The 22,408-nt window shown below is 35.2% G+C and overlaps 1 protein-coding gene across 2 annotated transcripts; it reads left to right on the top strand.

The window, feature by feature from the left end:
- Positions 1-5,425: 5,425 nt before the first annotated feature.
- LOC107822427 (uncharacterized) lies at positions 5,426-20,443 on the top strand. Of its 2 annotated transcripts, XM_016648968.2 has the most exons (13): positions 5,426-5,859; positions 7,353-7,496; positions 9,442-9,597; positions 9,713-9,816; positions 11,512-11,694; positions 11,774-11,927; positions 12,020-12,129; positions 13,179-13,354; positions 14,467-14,530; positions 14,649-14,767; positions 16,846-16,935; positions 19,008-19,122; positions 19,857-20,443. In XM_016648968.2, exons 1-13 carry the CDS (start codon positions 5,526-5,528, stop codon positions 20,022-20,024), a joined length of 1,917 nt encoding a protein of 638 aa, XP_016504454.1. In that variant the 5' UTR covers positions 5,426-5,525; the 3' UTR covers positions 20,025-20,443. The 2 variants fall into 2 exon arrangements, with proteins under 2 accessions (XP_016504454.1, XP_016504456.1); XM_016648970.2 differs by lacking the exons at positions 14,467-14,530; positions 14,649-14,767.
- The last annotated feature ends 1,965 nt before the right edge of the window (positions 20,444-22,408 follow it).

The raw sequence follows: 22,408 nt of genomic DNA on the forward strand, positions 1-22,408 counted from the left end.
CAGTGCTAGTAGTTATAGGTTCATCAGGTTTATATTCAGTCAATGCAAAGTCTAGGTCCATCTGACCTAACATTATTTCAATATCTTGTTTTCACTTCTTGTAGTTGTTATTGCTACTAGTGAGAGTTTCAATGGAATTCAACTAAGTAGTCATGTTGTTAACGATGTTTAAGCAAACAACATAAAAGTTAGAAAAAAAATTGTGGGCATGAATATATAAATTAAAAGAGTCAAAGACATCCATTACACCCCTCCTTTGGGTGGGAGATGTAACTGTCTCCCCTTTTAAAAATTAAGGAGTCCAAGGCATTCATTGCATCCTCACCTTTAGGCAAGAGATACAAAATCTCCTTCCCCTATTATCCAAGAGTACAAGGCATACATTTTGTCCTTCCCTTAGGCAAAAGACACAAAACCTCCTCTTATAACAAATTGTCCTTGTCTTTTTTTATATATACATGAGAATCCAAGATATTAAGCTCCATCCTTTGGGTTGAAATATAATATATTATCTCATAAATTAATTTAGTCACTAGTATCATAAGGTAAATAAACTCCAGCAACTAATGTAATATTTCAATGACAATTTAGACACGGTATAATGAGAATATTTCAATGACTCACACAAATAGATTACTTTGGTGAAAACTATTTATTAATCATATCTCTGAATCCATGTATTATATTATTTCACATGTATAAAATTATTAAGAATTTTCAATGACTTCAACTAAATAGACTACTTTAGTAAAACTATTTATTAATCATAAATTCTTATTTAAGTAGTACCATATACATGTGAATAAGCCCATATACTATTAAATCGTTCAGTATTATATTTGAATTTAATTTCGTACTTTGTATACAAATAATACACCAAACACAGACTTCAATACAATTGTTATATCGGACATGAAACAAAACAATCTTTTGATAAGACAAAAAAATAAAATTGATTAGAAATTATATTCAACATATCCAAGTTGTAGCTTTCCATGTAAACTTGAAAAAGATCTAACTTTTTCGTAAAAGGAATTTTTATTATTCCAATATCACGTCCAATTCAATACAAATCACATGAAACAAAATTCAGTAAAGGAATCTTTCTATTCCTTTACAAAATAGGAATGGTTTAATTGACTAAGCCACTCAGGGCTTCTTATCGCTACCAACAACTTTTCGTTATCAACTTTTCTTCCTTTTTTTAATCTAATCACAAGGCCACATAAGAGATTAAACAATGTTTCAGTAAAAACAATGACGAACTACCATCCGAAACTTACAACAATTATTTTTCGTTTAAATTGAAGATTAATTCTTGATCTTAATTTCTAACTATGGTGGCTCTTATACCAATAGTAAGATAATTAAGTTGTAGCCATAGTAAAAATTAAGAGACAATTATACAATCAATCTAGAGTTAGAGTTTAAGAAAGCGTACCATTCAACTATATCGATTCAACGATGACAACAAACGACGATTAAGCCTGAGACCAACTTCCACAATCCACTAACTACCCGCTCTCACAGTCTGGCGAACTTGACTGATGGACGTCTACTATTACCACGTATTCCAAAGACAGACTACACTAGGGTTTTTAATAGCTAGGGAAAGGGGGGTTGGCCTCTATTTATAAAGAGTGTCTATCCATCACAAGCCAATTATATTTGGGCCTCACTTATCCACACACATAGTATTTAATATTATGCCTTTTATATATCCACCATTTGGGTCACGTCACTATCCTTTCAGGCTATAACCAATTAACGTTAGTCCAAATTTCAAGTATATGCAATCAACAAGTAATAAAGTGATAAGAAAATATTGTTCCCACGAGTACTTATGATTAACTACTGACTAAACTACACTAATTACAAATTAATTGTTTAAGTAATTTTCCTAAAGATGATTGTGTTTTGACATAACTAAAATCCGAAAAATAACAATTACGCAAAGAGACAATGATGCAAGTAGAGCACACGAATAACTTAAGAGCAAACTCAATTAGATGGGATATTTCGGGGTTATGGATTAGTACATATTCCGTTGTGTTTTTCGGTTGATTTAAATGCTTAATCTATCTGATGGGATATTTCGGGGTTATGGATTAGTACCTATTCCGTTGTGTTTTTCGGTTGATTTAAATGCTTAATCTATCTGATATGTTGATTAATAGACTTAATTTTGCTCACAGCGTTCTTTGGACACCTCGTTTGCATATTCAAGCAAATATAATATTTTATGTCTATTTAATCAAATTAATTAACTAGAACGCATGAGTAACTCCCGCAAAAATAACCAAGTAATACAATTATCATATGCCTATCCTAATTGCGAATGTGCTCTCTCATGACCAGATTCAAAATCTTACTTTATTCAATCATATATGCAATTTATAGCTTCCGCCTTAGAGTTCAATTATAAATTCGTGTATAGTATTCTATTGTTAGTTATGCAATTAAGTAATTAAGAACAATATTGTATAAACAAATCATTATGATATAATCAAGTAATCTCATCAACCATTAAATATCAACAATCAAGAACTACTAATAACCCCAGAACAAGAGGGGTTCTAGCCACTCATAATTGTATGGACAATGTGGACAATCACTAAAGTATTTTGAGTCATAAAACTACAAATACTAGAGAAATGGGTGAAGGATGTGATGATTTCGGGCTCCAATTGTATTTTGCAGTCCTTCTTGCCTCTAAAATATTTTCAACCCATCCAAAATGAGTTTAGAGGGTATTTATAGATAAAAATCGGCGTGTCCGAGTCCAAAATCAATAAGGAAACTAATTTTTCTCGGGCATGGAGTGTCAATGTGAAGCGGCATTTAGGGCGTTGCCTTTTCCTCGCTAGGCATCTTTCCGCGCCTCGCGAAGCGCCATGGAGCACGATAGGGTTGGCGCCCTGGAGTGTGTATGGGGCGTCGTCCTTTCCGTGCTTGGTGTCGATTTTTCATTCGTGCTTTACTTTCACGTCTCAATGCCATTTTGTCCAATTTTCTTTCCACTTCACGTTCAAATGTTCTTACATATAAAACCAACTCAATTAAGCTCAAACACCACGCAATCTATCGTTAAATCCTCAAAATATAAGACAAGTAGTGTCATAAAATATTGAATTATAATCAAACATCAGCAAGCATGAAAATCTTTATTTTTCTTGGTTTACCACAAGATGTTCGCATAGGCGGATCCAAGATTCCCAAAAAAAAAGGGTGCACTATTACAAAAAGATGAATATAAAATTTATATGTTAAAATTAAAAAATTTCTTAAAAGTTTAGCGATTTTTAACACACACACACATATGTGTGTTTATCTTTTGTCAATTTTTTTTAATGTCTACGTAATGATATTTTCTATTTTTTCAGCATTCTTTTTTCTTGAAATTATTTGTCTTTCTTCTGGATGTCTCTCCCTGAGTAATAGATCTTGCCAGTTTTCTTCTTTCTTTAATTTCGGGAGTTAGATTTATACTTTTTTGAAAAGTGTCAGTCATGGATTTGATATGTCTTTACCGGCCACCCTTTGAACCAGACTAGTTGTATTTTATTTAGATATATTTTGCGATGACAAAGGGATTCAAGGATTTCAATGTGCTAAATTTGGGGATTTTTAATGAATAAACCAAATAGAAAAAAAAAATACTTGATTTAAACACAAGAGGGGACACTAGATATGCTTACAAAGTATAAACTCAGAAATGAACCTCTAACTTCACTTTTAAAGGTGCATTCAATAATCATTGAACCATATGACTACTTGAGGTTGGGTGTACACATGTATATTTAAATATTTTTGAAGAAATATAACATTATTATACATGGTATAAAGAGAGCAGCATGGGTTCACATAGGGGTGTCAATGGATATTTAAAAACCGACTAAACCGACCGGACCGAACCGATTTGTAGGTTTTTTTTAATAAAACCGTAGATTTTTATATAAATCTATAACAATACCGATAATTAGGGTAAATTTTTTATTTTATGAAAATAAACCAAAAAATTACCGAACCGTACCGAATAAATTTACATGGGAAAATGTATTTATATATTAAGTTTAAAAATAATAAAGCATTAATATAAATTTTTCCTTGAGCATTGGAATTATGAATATGGTTACAAGGCAACAACTAATTAAATTCAAAATCCTAATTTTCAAACCTATTATACTACTCTTATTGAACTAAACTATTTTCAGCATATTCACTGTTAAGACACGCGGTATTCTAGTGATTATGAGTAGCAAATTACAATATATTGAATATATTTTCTTTTGTATGATTTAAATTTATATTTTGGAATATTTAATCTTCTATATAAAGACTTTATTCTTAAGTATCAACTTGCTTAATATCTTTTCATTTGTGTGGTTATTTATTTATTTTTTGTTGTATTTGCTTAGTTTCTTTTACGCTTAGATGGATCTATACTCTAGTCATCTTTCATGTTTTCTTAATTCATCACCCTTTAAAAAGGGCAGCTCGATGTACTAAACTCCCGCTATGCGCGGGGTCCGGGGAAGGGCCAGATCATAAGGGTCTATTGTATGCAGCCTTACCCTGCATTTCTGCAAGAAGCTGTTTCCACGGCTCGAATCCGTGACCTCCTCGTCACATGGAATCAACTTTACCAGTTACGCCAAGGCTCTCATTCGAATAGTAAAAATATCTAGAGAGTTTTGCTAAGTTATATAAAAGTACGTATATTATTGTATTCTGCTTCTACCAGTGACTTTTAAATGATATTTAAAAATACCGAAAATTTACCGAACCGTACCGATACCGAAGAGAAATCAACATGATGGTATGGTTTCTAAAAGTCTAAGTTTGGTTATACATAATATAATAACTGAAAAATTGGTGCGATACAAATTTTATAAAATAACCGGCCGAATCGAACCATTGACACCCCTAGGTTCATGCGGCCCTTGCTCCAACACATAGATACACCTCTGCATGTCCGTTATCATATTAATGGCCCATTAAATCCGAATTCACACCAAAACGTCTCATATTATGGGATAAAACATTCCCTAATTTGCTAGCATGAAAATGTCTAATTGATAACTTAATTGAAATTCCACCTTATTAATGCAAGTTCAATTAGCATATTTTATGTATGACAACAAATAATTTTTGAAAAATTAGTTTACGTTATGAACATTCTTTTTAGTATTAAGCCCTTGAAAATTATTGTTGTTGAAAATATCCAAACACTTGCCAAAAACCATTGTCAGAAGTCAGAACATTATTCGTATATCATATATTTTATCTTATATTACAGTTACATGGTACTTTTTTTTTTTTACCAAACTAAACACGGCAAAATAGTTAAAATATAATTTACTCATAGTAAGAAATATTTTCTATGTGGAAATGAAATTAGAATAATTCATCCATAAACATATCCATTTGCCTTCTCTTATACGATTTCCCTTCCCTTTCCTTTCCCGCCCTAATACTGAAGACGCTTTCGAAAAAGAAGCATTTAATATTTCTAACTTCTCAAAATGTCTCAGCCGATCGCCGTGGACATTCTCTCCGACGACGATGACGCTGTCAACAGCGCCGATTATTTCTCCGTCAACCAAAACGACACCGTTGATCTATCGACGCCACTGGCAATTCCGTCCAAGAAGAAGCAAAAAATTGAGGAGTCGAGTACTAAATTGAAGCCCCCAGTCCTCATCATCGACGATGACGATGACCCGACACCATTTAAACCCTCAAAGTCCACTCCTTTATTTGTCGCTGATACCCCATTATCTGATTTTTCCAAACCCGAAGTCTCATTTGTTAAATGCTCATTTGGTTCCTCTTCAATTTTGAACCCTAAGTTTTCCGGTGAGTTCGATATTTCCTTTTCTTTTACTTTTTGACGGGTTTTCATTTGAATTTGAGTTGCTTGAATTATGAATTATTGGATATTTAAGCTGTTATTGAAGCAATTATCCTGAAATACCACAATTTTGGACACATTTGTTTGAAAATAAGCTTTTATTTGTTTTTGGTCTCTAAGTGATTATTTAGAAAACAACGTGAATATCTGCAATTTTGGATTTGGGAATTTTTCGCGTGATATTTAGTTTAATTTGTGTTCTTTTTGTGATATGTTCAATTTCAAAAAATATAAAGAAGTAAGAAAGCAAGGGGTTTTGTAGTATATATATATATATATATATATATATATATATATACACACACACACACACACATACGTACAAGACAATTACCTATCTACACAGTCTAAATTTCATGGGAAAGGGTCTCAATTGACTCACCTTGGACAAGGTAGCACCGCCCCTGAATACGTTATGCACTTTTGCATATTGAGTAATCATTAAGAAACCATTTTGAATTGTTTATAATTGTGAACTGTATTTCACTTGAAGTTTAATTGACCGTGAATCCCTTGTTAGACAAATTATTGGTTTTTGGGTCTTTTATGGTTATTCAGAAATTAACTTGAAATTCTACGATGCTGGACACTTGTCACTGAATTTAATTAATTCTTGTATATGGCTCTTTGGAGACTTAGGTTGTTATCTTGAAAAGTGTTCTGAATTTCTGCTAATGCTGTACTCTGTTAACCTCTCTCTATACACACACACACACACACACATACGTACAAGACAATTACCTATCTACACAGTCTAAATTTCATGGGAAAGGGTCTCAATTGACTCACCTTGGACAAGGTAGCACCGCCCCTGAATACGTTATGCACTTTTGCATATTGAGTAATCATTAAGAAACCATTTTGAATTGTTTATAATTGTGAACTGTATTTCACTTGAAGTTTAATTGACCGTGAATCCCTTGTTAGACAAATTATTGGTTTTTGGGTCTTTTATGGTTATTCAGAAATTAACTTGAAATTCTACGATGCTGGACACTTGTCACTGAATTTAATTAATTCTTGTATATGGCTCTTTGGAGACTTAGGTTGTTATCTTGAAAAGTGTTCTGAATTTCTGCTAATGCTGTACTCTGTTAACCTCTCTCTACATTCACTGTAAGGGTAAGGTCTGCGTACTGTCTACCCTCCCAGACCCCACTCATGGGACTACACTGGGTTTTTTTTTTGTTGTTGTTGTACTCTGTTAACCTACATGCCATCTTCTACATTCCTTTGTTTATTTTGGGTGGTTTGGAATGATTGCTGAAGGCTTGGTTGTAGATTTTCTCCATCACTGAGATTTCTGTTGCAATTTGTGCCTTTAAGTCTTATTTCTCTGAAGTTTGGGAATTTATGCATTCAATAGTAGACTTCCTTTTTTCAAAAAAAAAGAAGGAAGAAGGGAAACAAGTGTTGATGAAAATAGTCTCTCCTGCAGGTCTTGATTTGACCCCATCCATGGTTGCTGAAACACCGGCATCAGAGCTTTCAAAGTATAGTGTCCCCATAGTCAGATGTACTAAAGCTATTACTGTTTCACAGAATTGCTCTTCGTCAACTTTAGACCACAAAAATGATGGCGGTAAGCTTTCAATTGGCCTAATTCAAAGTTATTATTGAATGCCGAGTATTGTCACATCAGATTTACCACTATGAAGGGATTTCTTTTCTTGGGTTTTAGATTAGTGTCAAGAGGCAAACGTCTGACACCAAATATTTTCTTCTATGAAGAAGATAATTAATTCCCATAGCACAAGTCAGAGATGGTTTAAATCCCAGCAATTTAAAAATTGAGAAATAGCAAAACTTACAAGCGACGGTCAGGAAAGTTTTTTGGGAGAGTTCATATATAGTTCTTTATGAGAGATTTGTGTGCAAGTCAACTGTGCAAAAACTCTAAAATGCATAGGAAATGAATTATACTTCATGATATTTGGAGAAGGTGTAAGACGTAACAGTTAATTTATGTTAGTATCCCAGTTAAATCATTTGGTCCTTCTGTCATTAGTTAACGTTATACATCAGTCATCCTCAGTTTATTCTTTATTTGATAACTGTTACTCCATTATTTTATAGTGATGGCTTTGTCATCATCGTTCAATCCAGAAGCTTGACCGTTAGGCGTTAGTTGATGTATCATGGGCATTATAGTTGCTTTTCCTTCAAGGCAGTATGAGCCTACAAGGGCGTTGAGGCTTAAGCTTTCATATTATTATATAAACGCGCATTTCTAGGCCCTTCTGGAACATTGCTTCTCCAACTTTACTAGTTAACTGTATAAAGAACATGAAATGGTGCAAATGCTCGGGCGAAGTAGTTGATCACCTTCTGATACATTGCAAGATGGCCTTGGGTCTCTGGAGGATGGCCCTGAACTGCTTTGGTACACAGTGGGTAATTCCAGGTACTCTCAGAAATGTGTTGCTCAGCGGGCTTTCAGAAGTAGGATCAAAAAACATAGGGCTTGGAAGGTTGCTCCGCTAGCTCTCATGTGGGTTATATGGAAGGAAAGAAATAGGAAAGCGTTTGAGGGGATTGAAAATGATCTTGTACATTTGAGGAATAGCTTTTTTTCTTTGATTGCTTTTTGGTGCATCCTTTAGATTCCAACTTGTATAGATGATTGAGTGCCTTTCATAGAGACTCATGCTTTGTTGCAGATCCTCTACTTTTTGGTATACCTCTTGTATACGGGAGTTTTTATCCCATTGATTAATAAAATTACTTACCTTATAAAAAAAAGAACATGAAATGCATTTACAGTATCTCTGGTCTGCCACCAGAATGTGACTTAAATTAAATGTGCCACATTCCAATCACAATCTGTCCTTAAAGAGTCAAAACTTCTTTTCCCCGTGTGTTTACCTGTTTCCTTTGGACACATATCATGTTAACTAATAGTAGCAGACTTCTGTAATTCTTCTTCATAAATGGACGAGTGGAAGTTCGGTTTGCTCTTTGTGCTGCATCACCCTGACTGCTCCTATGAATTGTGTTGCTATTCAGTTATTGTGCACAAAGGCAGATTCAGCGTGTGCCTTGAGTCGAGGTCAGGCATAATGGTTTGAGCTAGTCAGGTGTATACCTCATATGTATTTTCCTCCGGTGCAAGAACAGGATGATTAAGGGGATATTTTGGTCTTAATATATATTTAGTTTTTACTCAAATGGGCACATTGGCATATGGATTAAGTTTATATGAAACAATTACGAAAATGCCAACCTAGCTTTCATAAACTTGTAGAATTCTTCTCATTTGCTGGTCTAGTTGGGTATTCTATTCTCCGGGAGTAACACTTTAACAAAAGAAATGTCAATCCTCAGATGATTCTCTTACGCCTCAGGGTTTTGTCCACACCTTTCCTTGCACAGGTGGACTGCTATAACTCAGAAGGGCTTGCATCACTATTTTGGTAGATTTTGTTTGAAAAGATTTATTTTATAGATTTGCCTTTGTGAAAGGTTTTTTCTTATGCAGTTCTTTGACTTGAACGTGCGGCTCTTCTTAGATATAAGCTTTTCTTCAGGAATTGATGGACTAATTTGTTTGGAGTCTGATAATGAATCTGAGGATAGTGGTAAGCTTGTTTCCTGGAATGAGGAGGAGAAAGTTTGTTCCACTAAGGCAATTGTAAAGGAGACAGAATTGAGCTCCAGACCTTTTAAGTCCACAATTTCTCTTGGTAAGCTACTGTTGTCTAATCTACTGGCTAAGTGACAACAGATGTCTTTGCATCTTATCATCACTTCAATAAGAAAATAAAGAAGTAATTTTTCCATGCTGGAATTAACTTTCAGGTTATACAACTGAGACGAAAAACTGTCGAACAGTTAATGACAATTTTATGCTCACGGCAGAGGATGTTTCTCATCGATATTTGGTTGAAGCTGGTCCTTCTCTGGTGTGTTTCCCTGGTTAAAGTTTATTGTTTTTCTTTCAGTATTTGCTTTTTCTGCATAGCAATAATTTTTCATTCCCTTGTGCTTCTTAATATGAATAAAAACATCCCCCTTCTGCAGCTCCCCACATTTTGTCCATGTGTGCCCCTCAAAATGAAAGGCCAGCTTTCAATGGGAGATTGAATTATTGTTGGACCATTCCTTGGAACGTGCATCAATCAAAGAAGGTTGTAAGATTTTTGGGTGGATAGAACGAAAGAAGAAGAGAATAAAAAGAAAAGCACATGTTCGATTAACTTTAAGGGCTTCTGGTACTCTAACTACAAAATATATCACTGGAAATTAAGTTGATTGAACATTTGTTCAACTTTATAAGCTAATAAAGATACCCCATAATTTGCTTCAGGAATATGGGGGTGGAACCATATACTGTCTGTAAATTGAAACATGAATAAGGGAGCGATACATAGTTGTGGATATTCAAGTTCATCTCTATTTGCTTATTGCCAGAGCGTAAACTGCTTTTCTATGACAAGTGAGGCTTGCTCAGTTGGTAAAAGCACCTCCACCTACGACTGTTAGGTCTTGAGTTCGAGTTATGCTGGAGACGAAGTGTGGAAACACTATAGATCCTCCTAATTTGGGAGGGGTTTAAAAAAAAAATATTTTTCTTTTGTTTCTCAAGTTAAAGTTTGGGCTCGAGCTTAACTAAGAACAGATTTTACTGTTTTAACTCTAATGCGAGTTCCTCCCAATTCCAGTCAAATTTACTTTTTATTGTGCTATCAAAATGAACAATCTCATTTTGTCGGACTAAAATAAAGATTTAATTGAATAAAATGGGATTTCAAAGATGAAAAGAGGTTTTGGAAGGAAAGAGTAGTCGGTTGACAACATCAGCAACGAGAAGATTAGATTGAACTGGAGAGAGAAAGAGAGAGGGGGAGAGAGAGAGAGAGGAGGGAGGGAGGGAGAGAGAGAGAGAATAGGCAAAGTTTTCTTACATTGGACATGTCGAAGGGACGCAATACCTAAAGCCTTGAAGTACAATAATTTTGCCGCACCAGCAAAACGGCACTGACTGAGGGGAACAGAGTAACTGTGAGAAAGAGGTGAGAGGGAGAGGTTGAGGAAGAAAGTGAGGGAGAGGTTTAGGGCTGTTGAGCATGGAGGACCTGACGTGGAAAACAGAAACCCTAAGTGCTATTTTTTCCAGAGAATAAAATATGGAAGGAGTCCTTCATGAACGTTTTTTCGCCAAAAGTTCTGACAATCCGGGCTTGTGCTCTAGTTAAGCTTAACATAGGAGAGTTAGTTTTGTTCATGAACCACTCATTTCATTTAAATACAGCTACCTGTAAACTGCAAATATCCAAAATGTTCAAAAGTTACTTCTAAGGGTTTCTTTTCTTTTTTAAAAGTGATTAGAAGAACAGAAGAATTTCAATCTAATATTAGAGATCTATGCACCCTGAAGAGCAGATTCATATCCAGGACTATAGGGTTCATATTCTGCCAAATGGAGAACGCATCTTGAGATCATAATTCGATCCAGAGATATGCTTGAATAATTAGCTTGAAGGATGCGCTCAAAAGCACGGTTCTTAACATATGTTTGTATTTTTGTCTAGAAGTCCCTTTAAATTCTCGCAAGGCCTTGTCTCTACGTAAATTTTGACGGTCTAGTTTGCTTTCAGGACCATGGTCATCCTGACGACGAAAGTGATATTTTGGAGTTAAACGATGACATCTCAAGACCGAGAGGTAAAGGCAAAGGCAAGAAAAGTAACAGAAGCAGTGTAGATGAAGTAACAGGGAAAACGAGGATGTCAAAGGATGAACGCTTTCGCCTAAATGAAGAAAAGAAGCAGCAGAAAGAGGTAAGTCTTCCCAACAAAAACCTATTTATTTGGATGAGGTTAATTAGTTCTGGCATATAATCTAGTGTGCATTATATAGCGAGAGAAATTGCAAAAGGCGGCCCAGAAGGCTGAAGCTGCAGAGATAAAAAAGCGAGAAAAGGAAAAGGAAAAGTGGGAAAAGGGAAAGTTTGCCCTTAAGTCTATTGTAGCTCACATTGACACCAAAGTTGTGGAACTAGGATCGATCGGAGGTAGATTTTGTTTTTCTGTTTGTTTCTCCCTTTCTCCTTTGTCCATTATTATGCATTACAACTGTCTTACATGGTTATGTTGTCTAAGTCAGGTCATTTGCTATCAAGGCTTGCGGAAAAAGGTCTTTCCTTCCGAGTTTCATCAAATCCAATTGAAAAGTCTATTGTGTGGTCAATGAGTGTTCCGGAGGAAATATCGAAGGTAACTTATTCTTCAGAATCTTGGCAGATTTCAGCTAGCCTGTCATCTCGAACCACCTTGTTATGATTGCTTTTTAACGTGTCAAATATTTAACTTTTGTACACATTTAGCTTTAGTAGAATAATAGTTTCACAACTGACTGTTTGGTGCTCAAATATGTACATATTTATGTGATATCCATTTGAATGATGATTATCTTTGCAGAAGCAAATTTCTTTTTCCTTATCTGGTAATAAAATTTCATGTTTAAGGTTACACACTCCTGTAGAGACCAAACTCCATCAATTTAACTGAAATCTCATAATACCCAAGCTTTAATATTGCAATTTTACTCAAACCTGTTATATATATGCGCATGTATTTGTGTCCAACATTACAATTTAACTCAAACCCCTATAGAGATGTGTGTGCGTTTGTGTGACTATGTATCAAATAAGATGAAATACCTTGTTATTTTGAATTTTTGCGGTTGTGGCTCAAGTCCAAATGGGTGTTGATATCCTATTACAGCTTGTGGAATTAATGCGGCTGGAGGGGTTTCGTGGCACCAATTTGCTTGCCAGCCTACAGTTTTCTCCCAATTCTCCTTTTTCTTTCTTTTGGTCCTCCTTAAGAGTTGCTGCAGATTCTATCCCTCCCACAAATTTCCCTTTGTTGTTTAATGTTTCATCACATTCACATTTGTGTGTGTCGGCCCACTATCCTCATCCCCCCCCCCCCCCATTTTTTGAATCTAAACGAAGAAAGTAACACTTACATCCCAAGAATAATGTCAGATGTCCATTGGGGTTAGAAAGAGCTTAGTGCTGGTCTACTTGATCAAACAAGAAAAGAGCTTAGTGCTGGTCTCAGTGTTTTGATAGCTCGGCCAAAGTTTTTTTTTGAACTGTGCCAAAAGTTTGTTTGAGCTTTCCATCTGTTGTGTATGATGGCAATTGTATGCTTCTGCTGCTACAGTTTCCAAGTTTTTGCATTGGTTCTATCTAAGGATAGCTTCTATTTCTAGCCTTTGCAATTTTTTGATGTCATTAGACTCTTACTCTGCGCAGATTTCATCAGAAGTTATCAAAGTTCCATATATATTAATCATATGTGAGGCCGAGGAGTTTTGCGACCTTGTGAATAGCGAATCATTGATGAGTCATGTTTCCCGTGTTCAACGCCTTTATCCTCTTCATACAGTCTGTTATCTCACAAACAAGCTAATGGCATACATCAACAAAAGGTTGACAATACTTGTTTTTGTCCTTTATTCCAACTCTTTTTCAATTTTAAGCTTGTTAGTTTTCCTTGGTTAAGACTTGTGTTCTAAGAGGCAAACAATTTGCTAATAAAGAGAAGAGAAGAGACCAGACAGAGAGATAAAGCCCCGCACAAACATTGAAAAATCTGCTTTTCTTTTTGCCGAAAGATCTTTATATTTGTATCCTATAAGTGTCTGAACTAAAATAATACCTGAAATATAGCTGAACGTGCAATAAACTCCTACATGAAAACATCTTTGGAGATGTCTCATAGTTCACCTGATGCATGCAACCAATCATTTTGGATGACTTAGAGAAGGCATGCTTGCTAGATTAATGTTTCTTGAACATGCTCCATTTGATGCACATTGAGGCAGTGGTTAAAGGCACTACCAAATGTATTCCTGCAAAAGGTACCACAATCCATGGTTCGAATGATTTCGTCGCAGACCTAATATAAGCAAATAAATGTGTCCAATTTTAATTTTTAGAGAGGTGGTCACACAACTCAACATGGTATTGCAGCAGACAAAGGTCTTGGTTTCGAGTATCACCCATTATCATATAGAATTTTCATGTGCCTGGTTCAAGAAAAAGATTCAAGCTCGCATGTGAGGGTGATGTGCAGACCTAATGTAAGTAAATAAACGTGTCTTCTCTCCTCTCTAATAGCTGAAGCTTTTAGAGAGGCACACGCTATTCACCTAATTCAACGAGCATCTAAAGCTTTGATTCAGTTTGAAAGTGCTGAGATGAATGAGTAGTCATTTGAATTGTAGTGTAACCTTTTCATATGCTAATGCTTTCAGTGAAATTTGATCATCTTCCATCATGCATTTCAACTTATCATGCTCAAGAGCTACTATTTCTTGAGCCGAGGGTCTACCGGAAAAGTCTCTCTACCTTCTCAAAGTAGGGATAAGACTGCGTACACACTATCCTCCCCGGACCCCACTTGCGGGGTTACACTGGGTTTGTTGTTGTATGCTTAAGAGCTACTATGAAGGAAGTTCATATCTATCATCTATAATCATCTGCGACAAACTGGGATACTTGTTTAATGACTGATAATTGTTACTGCTATTGGTGATAGGGAACAAGGTCAATACAAGGACCCTGCCAATCATATTGGTTGGAAACGGCCACCTATAGAGGAGGTTGTTGCAACACTTGTTCTTGTAATTATTGGAAATTTTTAATTGTCTGATTCATGTAAGCTTGAAATTCTGGTGGTATTCCTTGGGTGTTGAGTTCCTCCTTTTATATTTTGGGCAGGTTCTATCCAAGTTAACAATTAATTTCGTTAAGGTGCATTCAAGACATTGTGTTGATGAAGCTGAATTAGCTGAACATGTAGCTGGGCTGACTTACAGCTTAGCTTCTTGTCAGTTTAGGTATGTCAAAGTCATATCTCAGTGAACTTGAATTCTTGGACAATGCAGTGGATCCAATATATGCGAACATCTATATAATATCAATTTGTTACTAACAATCAGTTGAACACCTTCACTTTCCAATTGACCAACTAGACACCTCTACTTGCCAGAAGTGTATCTTCTGAACACCTTCATTCAACACATCACATGCGTGAAATGTAATCGCTGGTTACGTGGCAAATGGACCAATAAGATTTTAACATGTATAACTTAGAATTAAAAATTACAACCAATAATTAAAAGAAAGAAATTCATTAAGTTAAATAAATAAAAATAAAAAGCACCTTCCATCCAATCAAACTTTGTATAATTAGTACTAATATAACTTATGCAAACATCTATATATTGTTCCAGGGGAGGTAAAATGTGGAACAAAAAATAATATTATGTAAATACAAATGCCGTTAAAGTAGGCACCCTGCATGACTATTCCTGTATTATTCATCGTATTATAATCCCTGCATTATTATTCACTGAATAACAATTCTCTCATTACCCTTATCAAAAAAAAAAAAATTCTCTCATTATTATTCATCGTATAACTCTCCCTTTATTGGAGCCTTGGAGCAACGATCAAGTTGTCTCCGTGTGATCGATATGTCACGGATCCGAGCCGTGGAATCAACTACTGATGCTTGCATCAAGTCAGGATGCCTACATCACACTCCTTTAGAGTGTAGCCCTTCCCCGGGCCCTGCGTGAACGCAGGATGCTTTGTGCACCGGGCTGCCCTATAACTATCCCTTGATGATAATCCTTGCATAGAAAATCCTTGAATCAAGTGATCCCTTAGCTCAATGCTTCATAATCTGGGAATTGGATTTCATGTTTCTTTTTTCTTTTTTTGTATTCGCTAGTTTTTATGGATTAATCTAGAACAGTGACCTGCATTAGAGTCATTATTTTCCCTAATCTTCGTACTTTGGGCTGAGACTGTTTTTATATTGAAAGAATTCAACTCGTGCTCAAAGAGTCTTAATAGTTATCACAAGGTAGAGTCAGGGTTTGGTGTTGCTCTCGACTCTTATCTTCACAATAGTAATATCCTATAGGATAACTAGTTTCCTCCAAGTTTATTATGGTGTTTAATAGCTAGTTTATATGTCAAAGTGCTATGATCATTGTTTAATACTTAATAATTAATAATATTTAAGAAAATTAGTCTGAATGTTGGTGGAGAAATTTTGCTTGTATATATGGTTACCCTGATGTTGAAGATAGTATGTTAAATAATTGCATAAAAAATACAAGTTAACATTGACTTTCAAGGAGTGTCCCAAGTTCCAACACCTGTGCTTCCTTATGATTGGCTTTGTGTCATTGAAACTTCAATTTAGCTACAGAAGTTTAGCCCCAAATGCTTCTGTGATGTACATATTACACAAAGTGTTTGGGATAATTAAGTTAGTGCTAGTATGCAAAGTTTTTAGGCGACAATCAATACTTTCTAACAGATTAATGATTTGTCAAAGAAACTTGTATTCAAGTTAAAAGTTTTGGAGTATGTTATTGAGGAGTAAAGGGTGGCCGGTAACTGAAAGAGTTTTTCAAAGCAAAATACTTTTGAAGTTTATAATGGAAGGCTATCAAGTCCTGGTTCATCTCCTGGAGACTAGGGCTGTCTAAGGGAGGGTTCTGGGTCCCGAAGAGGGTTCTATGTACTTAAAGGGATTGGGTAAGGGGGCGGTACCGGGGGAAGGGGGTTCCTTAAGGGGACTGAGGCTAAGGGGAATTAAGGGTACAAGGTAAGAGAATTTTTTGGGGGTACCATACCGCTACGGCGCTACCACTACCAGTCCTACGGGGAAAGGGGGTACTTAAGGGGGCTGTAAGGGTACTTAGGGGTATTTTTAAATTAAAAAATTGCTGATGCTTGAGGCATAATATCTTCAGTATGCAAGATGCCTAAGGACTTTCCTTATTTGGTCAACCTGCCTATAATAAATAGAGAAGAAAAATATGTTAATGTTTCCTTCTACTGTTTTGTATGTCTACGATGTTCGGTACTAAGAAGTTCATGATCTTTTGTTTTACAGAAACAAATTAACAAGACTATCTGTCAATGCAAATGGTTCTCTTATTCCCAAGAGTTGCGTTGACAAGGACATGATAAAAAAAAGCCCCTGGTAAGTGCTTGTGCTGTTTTTGATTTTCTAAGTTTGGAATTTCCCAATGCCCATAAACACATGTGATGGTCAAACGCCGATAACGTACTCCTGAGGTTGTGATTACTGTTTTGGCACAAATTTTTCTCTTACCAAGAAACTTCTTTATATAATTTGATAAAGTAATAAATTTTATTAAAAGAGGGCAAAAAAACACCCACATACAAGAATTATATCAAAACGTAGAAAACCTTACAAAAAGATATGTTTTTCTTCAAAAGACACTCAATCTTCTATGCATATAGGAACATCATAGGTGCACCGAAAAGAAATAAGGAATAAGACTCTAATCTTCAAGTGTGCAAAATCCTTTTGTACTCCATCAAAAGCTCTCCTATTTGTCTCTCTCCAAAACGATCCACATAGATGCTAGAGAAGCCACATCTCATTGCCTGTTTCTTCTCTTCCGTCTTCTTTCATCATGCTTGGCATAACCCACCGGAGTTCGAACTTTCTCAGGGTTTCCCACCACAAATAGGACGCGATCCGACAATGTAAAGCGAGATGATTTGCATATTCTCTTGAGTTTTTGCACATGAAGCACTAACTGACACAATTAATCTTCCTCTTCCTCATCTTCTCTGCTGTCAAGATCACCGCCCTCACAGCTAGCCAAGTGAAAAAACACACCTTTCCCAGTGCCCTAGAGATCCATACAGAGATATGGGAGAAAACACACTTTTCCCTAGTCAGAAGCTCTTTGTGAAGCAATTGACCGAATTTTAAAATTCTGCAACCTCCCAATTTTGTAAGTTCCTCCTAAAATTCAAAATCCCAATACACCCGATTGATTGACATTTCCTTTTGGCATGGGGTTCTATACATGTTTGGAAATGTGATTTACAAAATGTTGTCCCCGCACCACTTATATTCCCAAAAACTTACCCTACTCCCATTATCTACCCTGAATGATATGTTTCCATTAAACTCTTCCCAACCCTTCAATATATTTCTCTATAGCCCACACGAATTAAGTGATACATATTTTGTTCTCCACCCATTTTCTAAAACACCATACTTCTCCGCAATCACCTCCTTTCAAAAAGCATTCTCCTCTATCCCGAATCTCCATAACCAGTTTCTCAGTAATGCCTTATTAAAACCGTTAGATCCTTAATCCCAATTCCACCCCAGCACTTTGGTGCGGTGACAGTCTCTCAATTTACCAAGTGAAACTTTCCCCATTTGAACCGTCTCATAGAAAATCTCTCTACATCTTTTCCAAACGTCCTTGTAACACTAACTGGAGCGTGTAACAAGGACCTGAATTATATGGGGATACTCGATTTTGCACTTTTGATCAATACTTCCTTCCTCCTCTGGATAAGTACCTTTTTTTCCAACCTGCTAGCCTCTTTTCCACCCTTTCAATCACCAGGTCCCAAACAGTTTGGTCCTTGTTAGATGCTCCTAGTGGTAAACCAAGAAAAGTTGTTGGAAGTGCCCCGGCCTTGCAATTGAACACTTGTGCTAGGCCCTCAATATTGCCCAGGGAAACCTTCTAATTCAATGTTTTCTTCATGTTGCTAAGCTCTTGCAGTCATCTTTTAGAGCTTATCAAAGCAAAGCAAGATCATACTTATATGCAGGGAACGTGTTCCAAGTTAGTTTTGTCAAATTCTGCAAATTTGTGTTATTTCTCTATCTTTGAGTTTCAAGTCACATTTTTTCTCTTTTTCTATGTACATATTCTATCACCAGTCCTGTATACTTAGAGAGATATTTATCCTTTGCTGCTGACACTTTATCCCGTCTTCTCTGCTGCATTCGACTCCAAAGGGGACAGAGTTATGATCACAGTTTAGCTAGTTTTGCCTTGGCTAGTTTCTAGTGTACTTTGGTGCTTCTTTTTGGGTTGAAGTTTCAAACTTGTTAATTCTATGTTAGTGGGTAAAAGAAAACTACCATCCCGTAAACCATCATGGCTTACCCATTTCTACACGTGTTTACCACTTTACCCATTTTGGTGTCTTTGATGCTACATTGGTTTTGGGTGCTGCATTTATTATTTGATGAACTGTCCTCTCATGCAGGTTGAAAGCATTGGTGGCTATTCCAAAGGTTCAGCCTCGATTTGCCATTGCCATATGGAAGAAATATCCCACAATGAAATCTCTTTTGCATGTTTACATGGATCCAAGTAAATCGGTATGCGATAAAATTTCCTTCATTTCCCCTTGGGTATTATGTGATATATCCAGGCTTCAATGCTGATTAATTAAACTTTTACCTTAGATATTAGGTTTAGTTGTCTTTACGTTTGTGTTTAGTACCTAGTTCTTATTTCTTATACTTATGATATCAGGGATTTCAAGCAGGTTTTGTAGTCAATTATTTAGTTTGAAGGGGATAAACATCCCTCCCATTTTCACCAGCGTTGTTAACTTTAAATCAGATATCTGCTTTTGGAGATGTCGCAAATAATGACGACCTCTCTAGAGAGTGAAAACATGAAAACTGCATTTGATTATCATACATTCAGTTCATCTGGTAAATTGACTTTCTAAAGAGAGTGAAAACATCAAAACTGCATCTAATCATCATACATTCAGTTCATCTGGAGGGTATATGCTTAAGAAAGGTCAATTTACTAGTGGACAAATTACATTGTGGAGCTGGTATTGTTTGGTAAATGTAATTCATTCCTGAGCAATGAGGATACTGTTAAGGCGCCCTTCAAAAGATCCATTTAAACAAGAACTTGATAATATTGAACATTTAAATGTTGTGGAAACATGTTCGCTTGTTTTGTAATACTTATTTAGTCTCTTAAACAAATAATAGTGAAGGAGTGATCTGATTCGATACATATCATTCATTAAATATGTTGATCCTTTGGGAGTAACATGAGTTCCTGACATATTTTCTCTTGAGAATTTCAGGTACATGAGAAAGAATTTCTGCTGAAAGATTTGAAAGTCGAAAACATGTTGGGTGATGATAGAAAATTGGGAGAGATCTGTTCAAGGAGAGTATACAGAATATTGATGGCTCAATCTGGAAGCATCAAGACAGATGACATTGAAAAAGGAGCCGATTTCTTCAGCTAGCATTCTGCTGAATAATCTTTTTTCTTTGTTGAGGTTATCGATTGTGACACGTATATTTTGCGTGCATCTTGACTAATTTGACTAATTCACTGTTTAACCTATCCAGCCAACAAAGCACAGGTTGCCAAAGTAATCATGCCCACCAAGATTGGAGCAAATGGGCTACTGGTTGGAGCAAATCTCATCTAAGAATTCCCTTTCTAAAAAGAGAATTAGTATATTCATTGTATATTTCAATTGGTTGCCGTAATAGTAGGTAAAGAGTTGGTGTTAACTGCATTGAAATGATAGCTTAGCTGTTCTCTTTAATTGTTCTATATTCTGAAAGGAGTTCCTTGCATTTACCAAAGATGTTTATTTTTGATTTAGTTGATTAAATTTAAACACTGCTATTTGTTCAGTCGGCTAGAAGTTCGTTAAGATTATTTGGAGCAAATTGTTTTTTTCATACTTAGATATCCTTACTCCTTCCTTACCCCCAACTTGTTTGGTTTGTCTTTTGACTACAGTTTTGCAAGCACTGGTAAATAATTTTAGGATTGGAGTATGAATTATAGTTCTTACAATTTAGGTTTTAAAGTATGAAATTATATTTTAGAAGCAGTTGAAAGATGTATATATATTCGCATCAAGATTTAGATGCACCCTACTAAACGAATCATTCTTTCTGGAAGTATTCTATTAACAGATTGTCAAAATATTTACATCGAGATCGTCACCAACAATAGCACATGTGCGACAGAATATTAGATGCCTTGCTGGCAGGAGATGGCATATTTGCTAATCTCGGATCTAAAGGAAATTATGTGCAGATGCAATTAGGTTAAATTGATTGTGCTTCTTGATTTTTATTTGCCCTTATTTGGGTTTATTTCGTAAAGTTCAATCTTTACATCTTCTTAACAATCGATAAATAGAAAAGAAAAAAACCCTAAAGGAAATGGATTTAGGTTGGATTGTAAAAGTTAGAATGTGCAGGCACAGCATCTCTGTATCTGAAATTCATTAGTCTGACTTATAGAATTTGTCTATTAAGCGGAAAATGCTGTCTAATAATCGTTTTTTTAAAAATAAAAAATAAAATAATAATAATAATAAAAATATATATATTCTCAAAACTCGAATATAAAATTTATACGGTGTAGATTACTCAATGTAAAATGAGCAGGGAACAAGGAAGGTCCAGAAGTAAATGCAGGAACACCAGTTTTTAGACATCTTAAAAGAGGAATGCCCACTTACTGTTAGTTTTGTCTCCTTCAAAATCCATTGGGCCCCATTTTCCATGTCAAAGTCTCGTCATACTGGGCCCACAATACCTATGACGTTAAGTAAGTGGAGTTCAACCCAACTTGATAACGGGATACGTGTGCGTTTGATTGAATTCAGTAACTTTTTATTTAAATTTTATATTTATTTTAAAAAATTTATTAAATATATATAAATTATAAATTTAAAAAAATCCAGTAAATTAAATTATATTCCCGGACTCATGACATTCCAACTACTCTAACCCCTCAACCCCTCCGTTGTTTAATAAAAAACAAAAGAAAAGGAAAACAAAAAGGAAACAATAGAAAGAGAAAAAGAATAAAAGAGGAAAACGAGGAATATTCTACCTTTTATCCAGTTTGTCTGGATTTTAATTTTCACGAGAAGCTTTTCTTTATTATAAATTTATAATGATTATTTTGACATTAGAGCAAACGGGACTATTAATCTTAGGGTAAATTAATCTTGTCTGTATTACCATTTTAGTTTACTAGATCTTCATTTTTTTTTTTTGACTATTGGGTTTCTTTGTAATATGAAAATCCTTTTTTTTGTTTTGTTTATTGAACGTACCTACCCCTAAAAACTTCTTCTAAAACAAATGAAACCATTTTTTCTCATAAAAAATGTGCAAGATTTCTATCAATTCGCCATGTAATATGTAGTTAACAAGTTTTATAAGTTCTAATGTCGTGGCTACCTATAACTTGATTTTCACCCACTTTCTGCAGAATCAATTCCAACTTTAATTTACTCATTTTCCTTCTTGGTATATAATAATTCTAACTTTAAGTACGTTCAAAAGATAAACAACAAGCTCCTTCCGTTCAGAAAGTTGTGATAAATTTGAAATAAGAAAACAAGATTAGGAATAGAACACATTATTTAATAGAGAACTTTACATAACTGTCACAGTTTTAAAAGAAATATAACAAATTCTTAACAGGAAACCCAATATTACAGTTGTGGCAGGAAAATATTTATATTTGTAGCACATAGTTCCATTAAAATAGGAATAATAATTATTAATCCCTAAACATAAGCAATTTGAATGGAAAGTCAATAATTCTTTGTACAAAAATCATGTTTTTTTTTTTTTTTTTATCTATTAG

This window comes from Nicotiana tabacum, chromosome 13 (assembly GCF_000715075.1).
Source record: "Nicotiana tabacum cultivar K326 chromosome 13, ASM71507v2, whole genome shotgun sequence".
Classification (NCBI taxonomy): Eukaryota; Viridiplantae; Streptophyta; class Magnoliopsida; order Solanales; family Solanaceae; genus Nicotiana; species Nicotiana tabacum.

What these genes read in the sequence shown, in the direction of transcription:
- LOC107822427 (XM_016648968.2), top strand. Translation starts at nt 5,526, where the DNA reads ATGTCTCAGCCGATCGCCGTGGACATTCTCTCCGACGACGATGACGCT. An exon ending in TTGAAGCTGGTCCTTCTCTG is followed by an intron (nt 9,817 to 11,511) that starts GTGTGTTTCCCT and finishes GTTTGCTTTCAG; the next exon opens with GACCATGGTCATCCTGACGA. An exon ending in GGAACTAGGATCGATCGGAG is followed by an intron (nt 11,928 to 12,019) that starts GTAGATTTTGTT and finishes TGTCTAAGTCAG; the next exon opens with GTCATTTGCTATCAAGGCTT.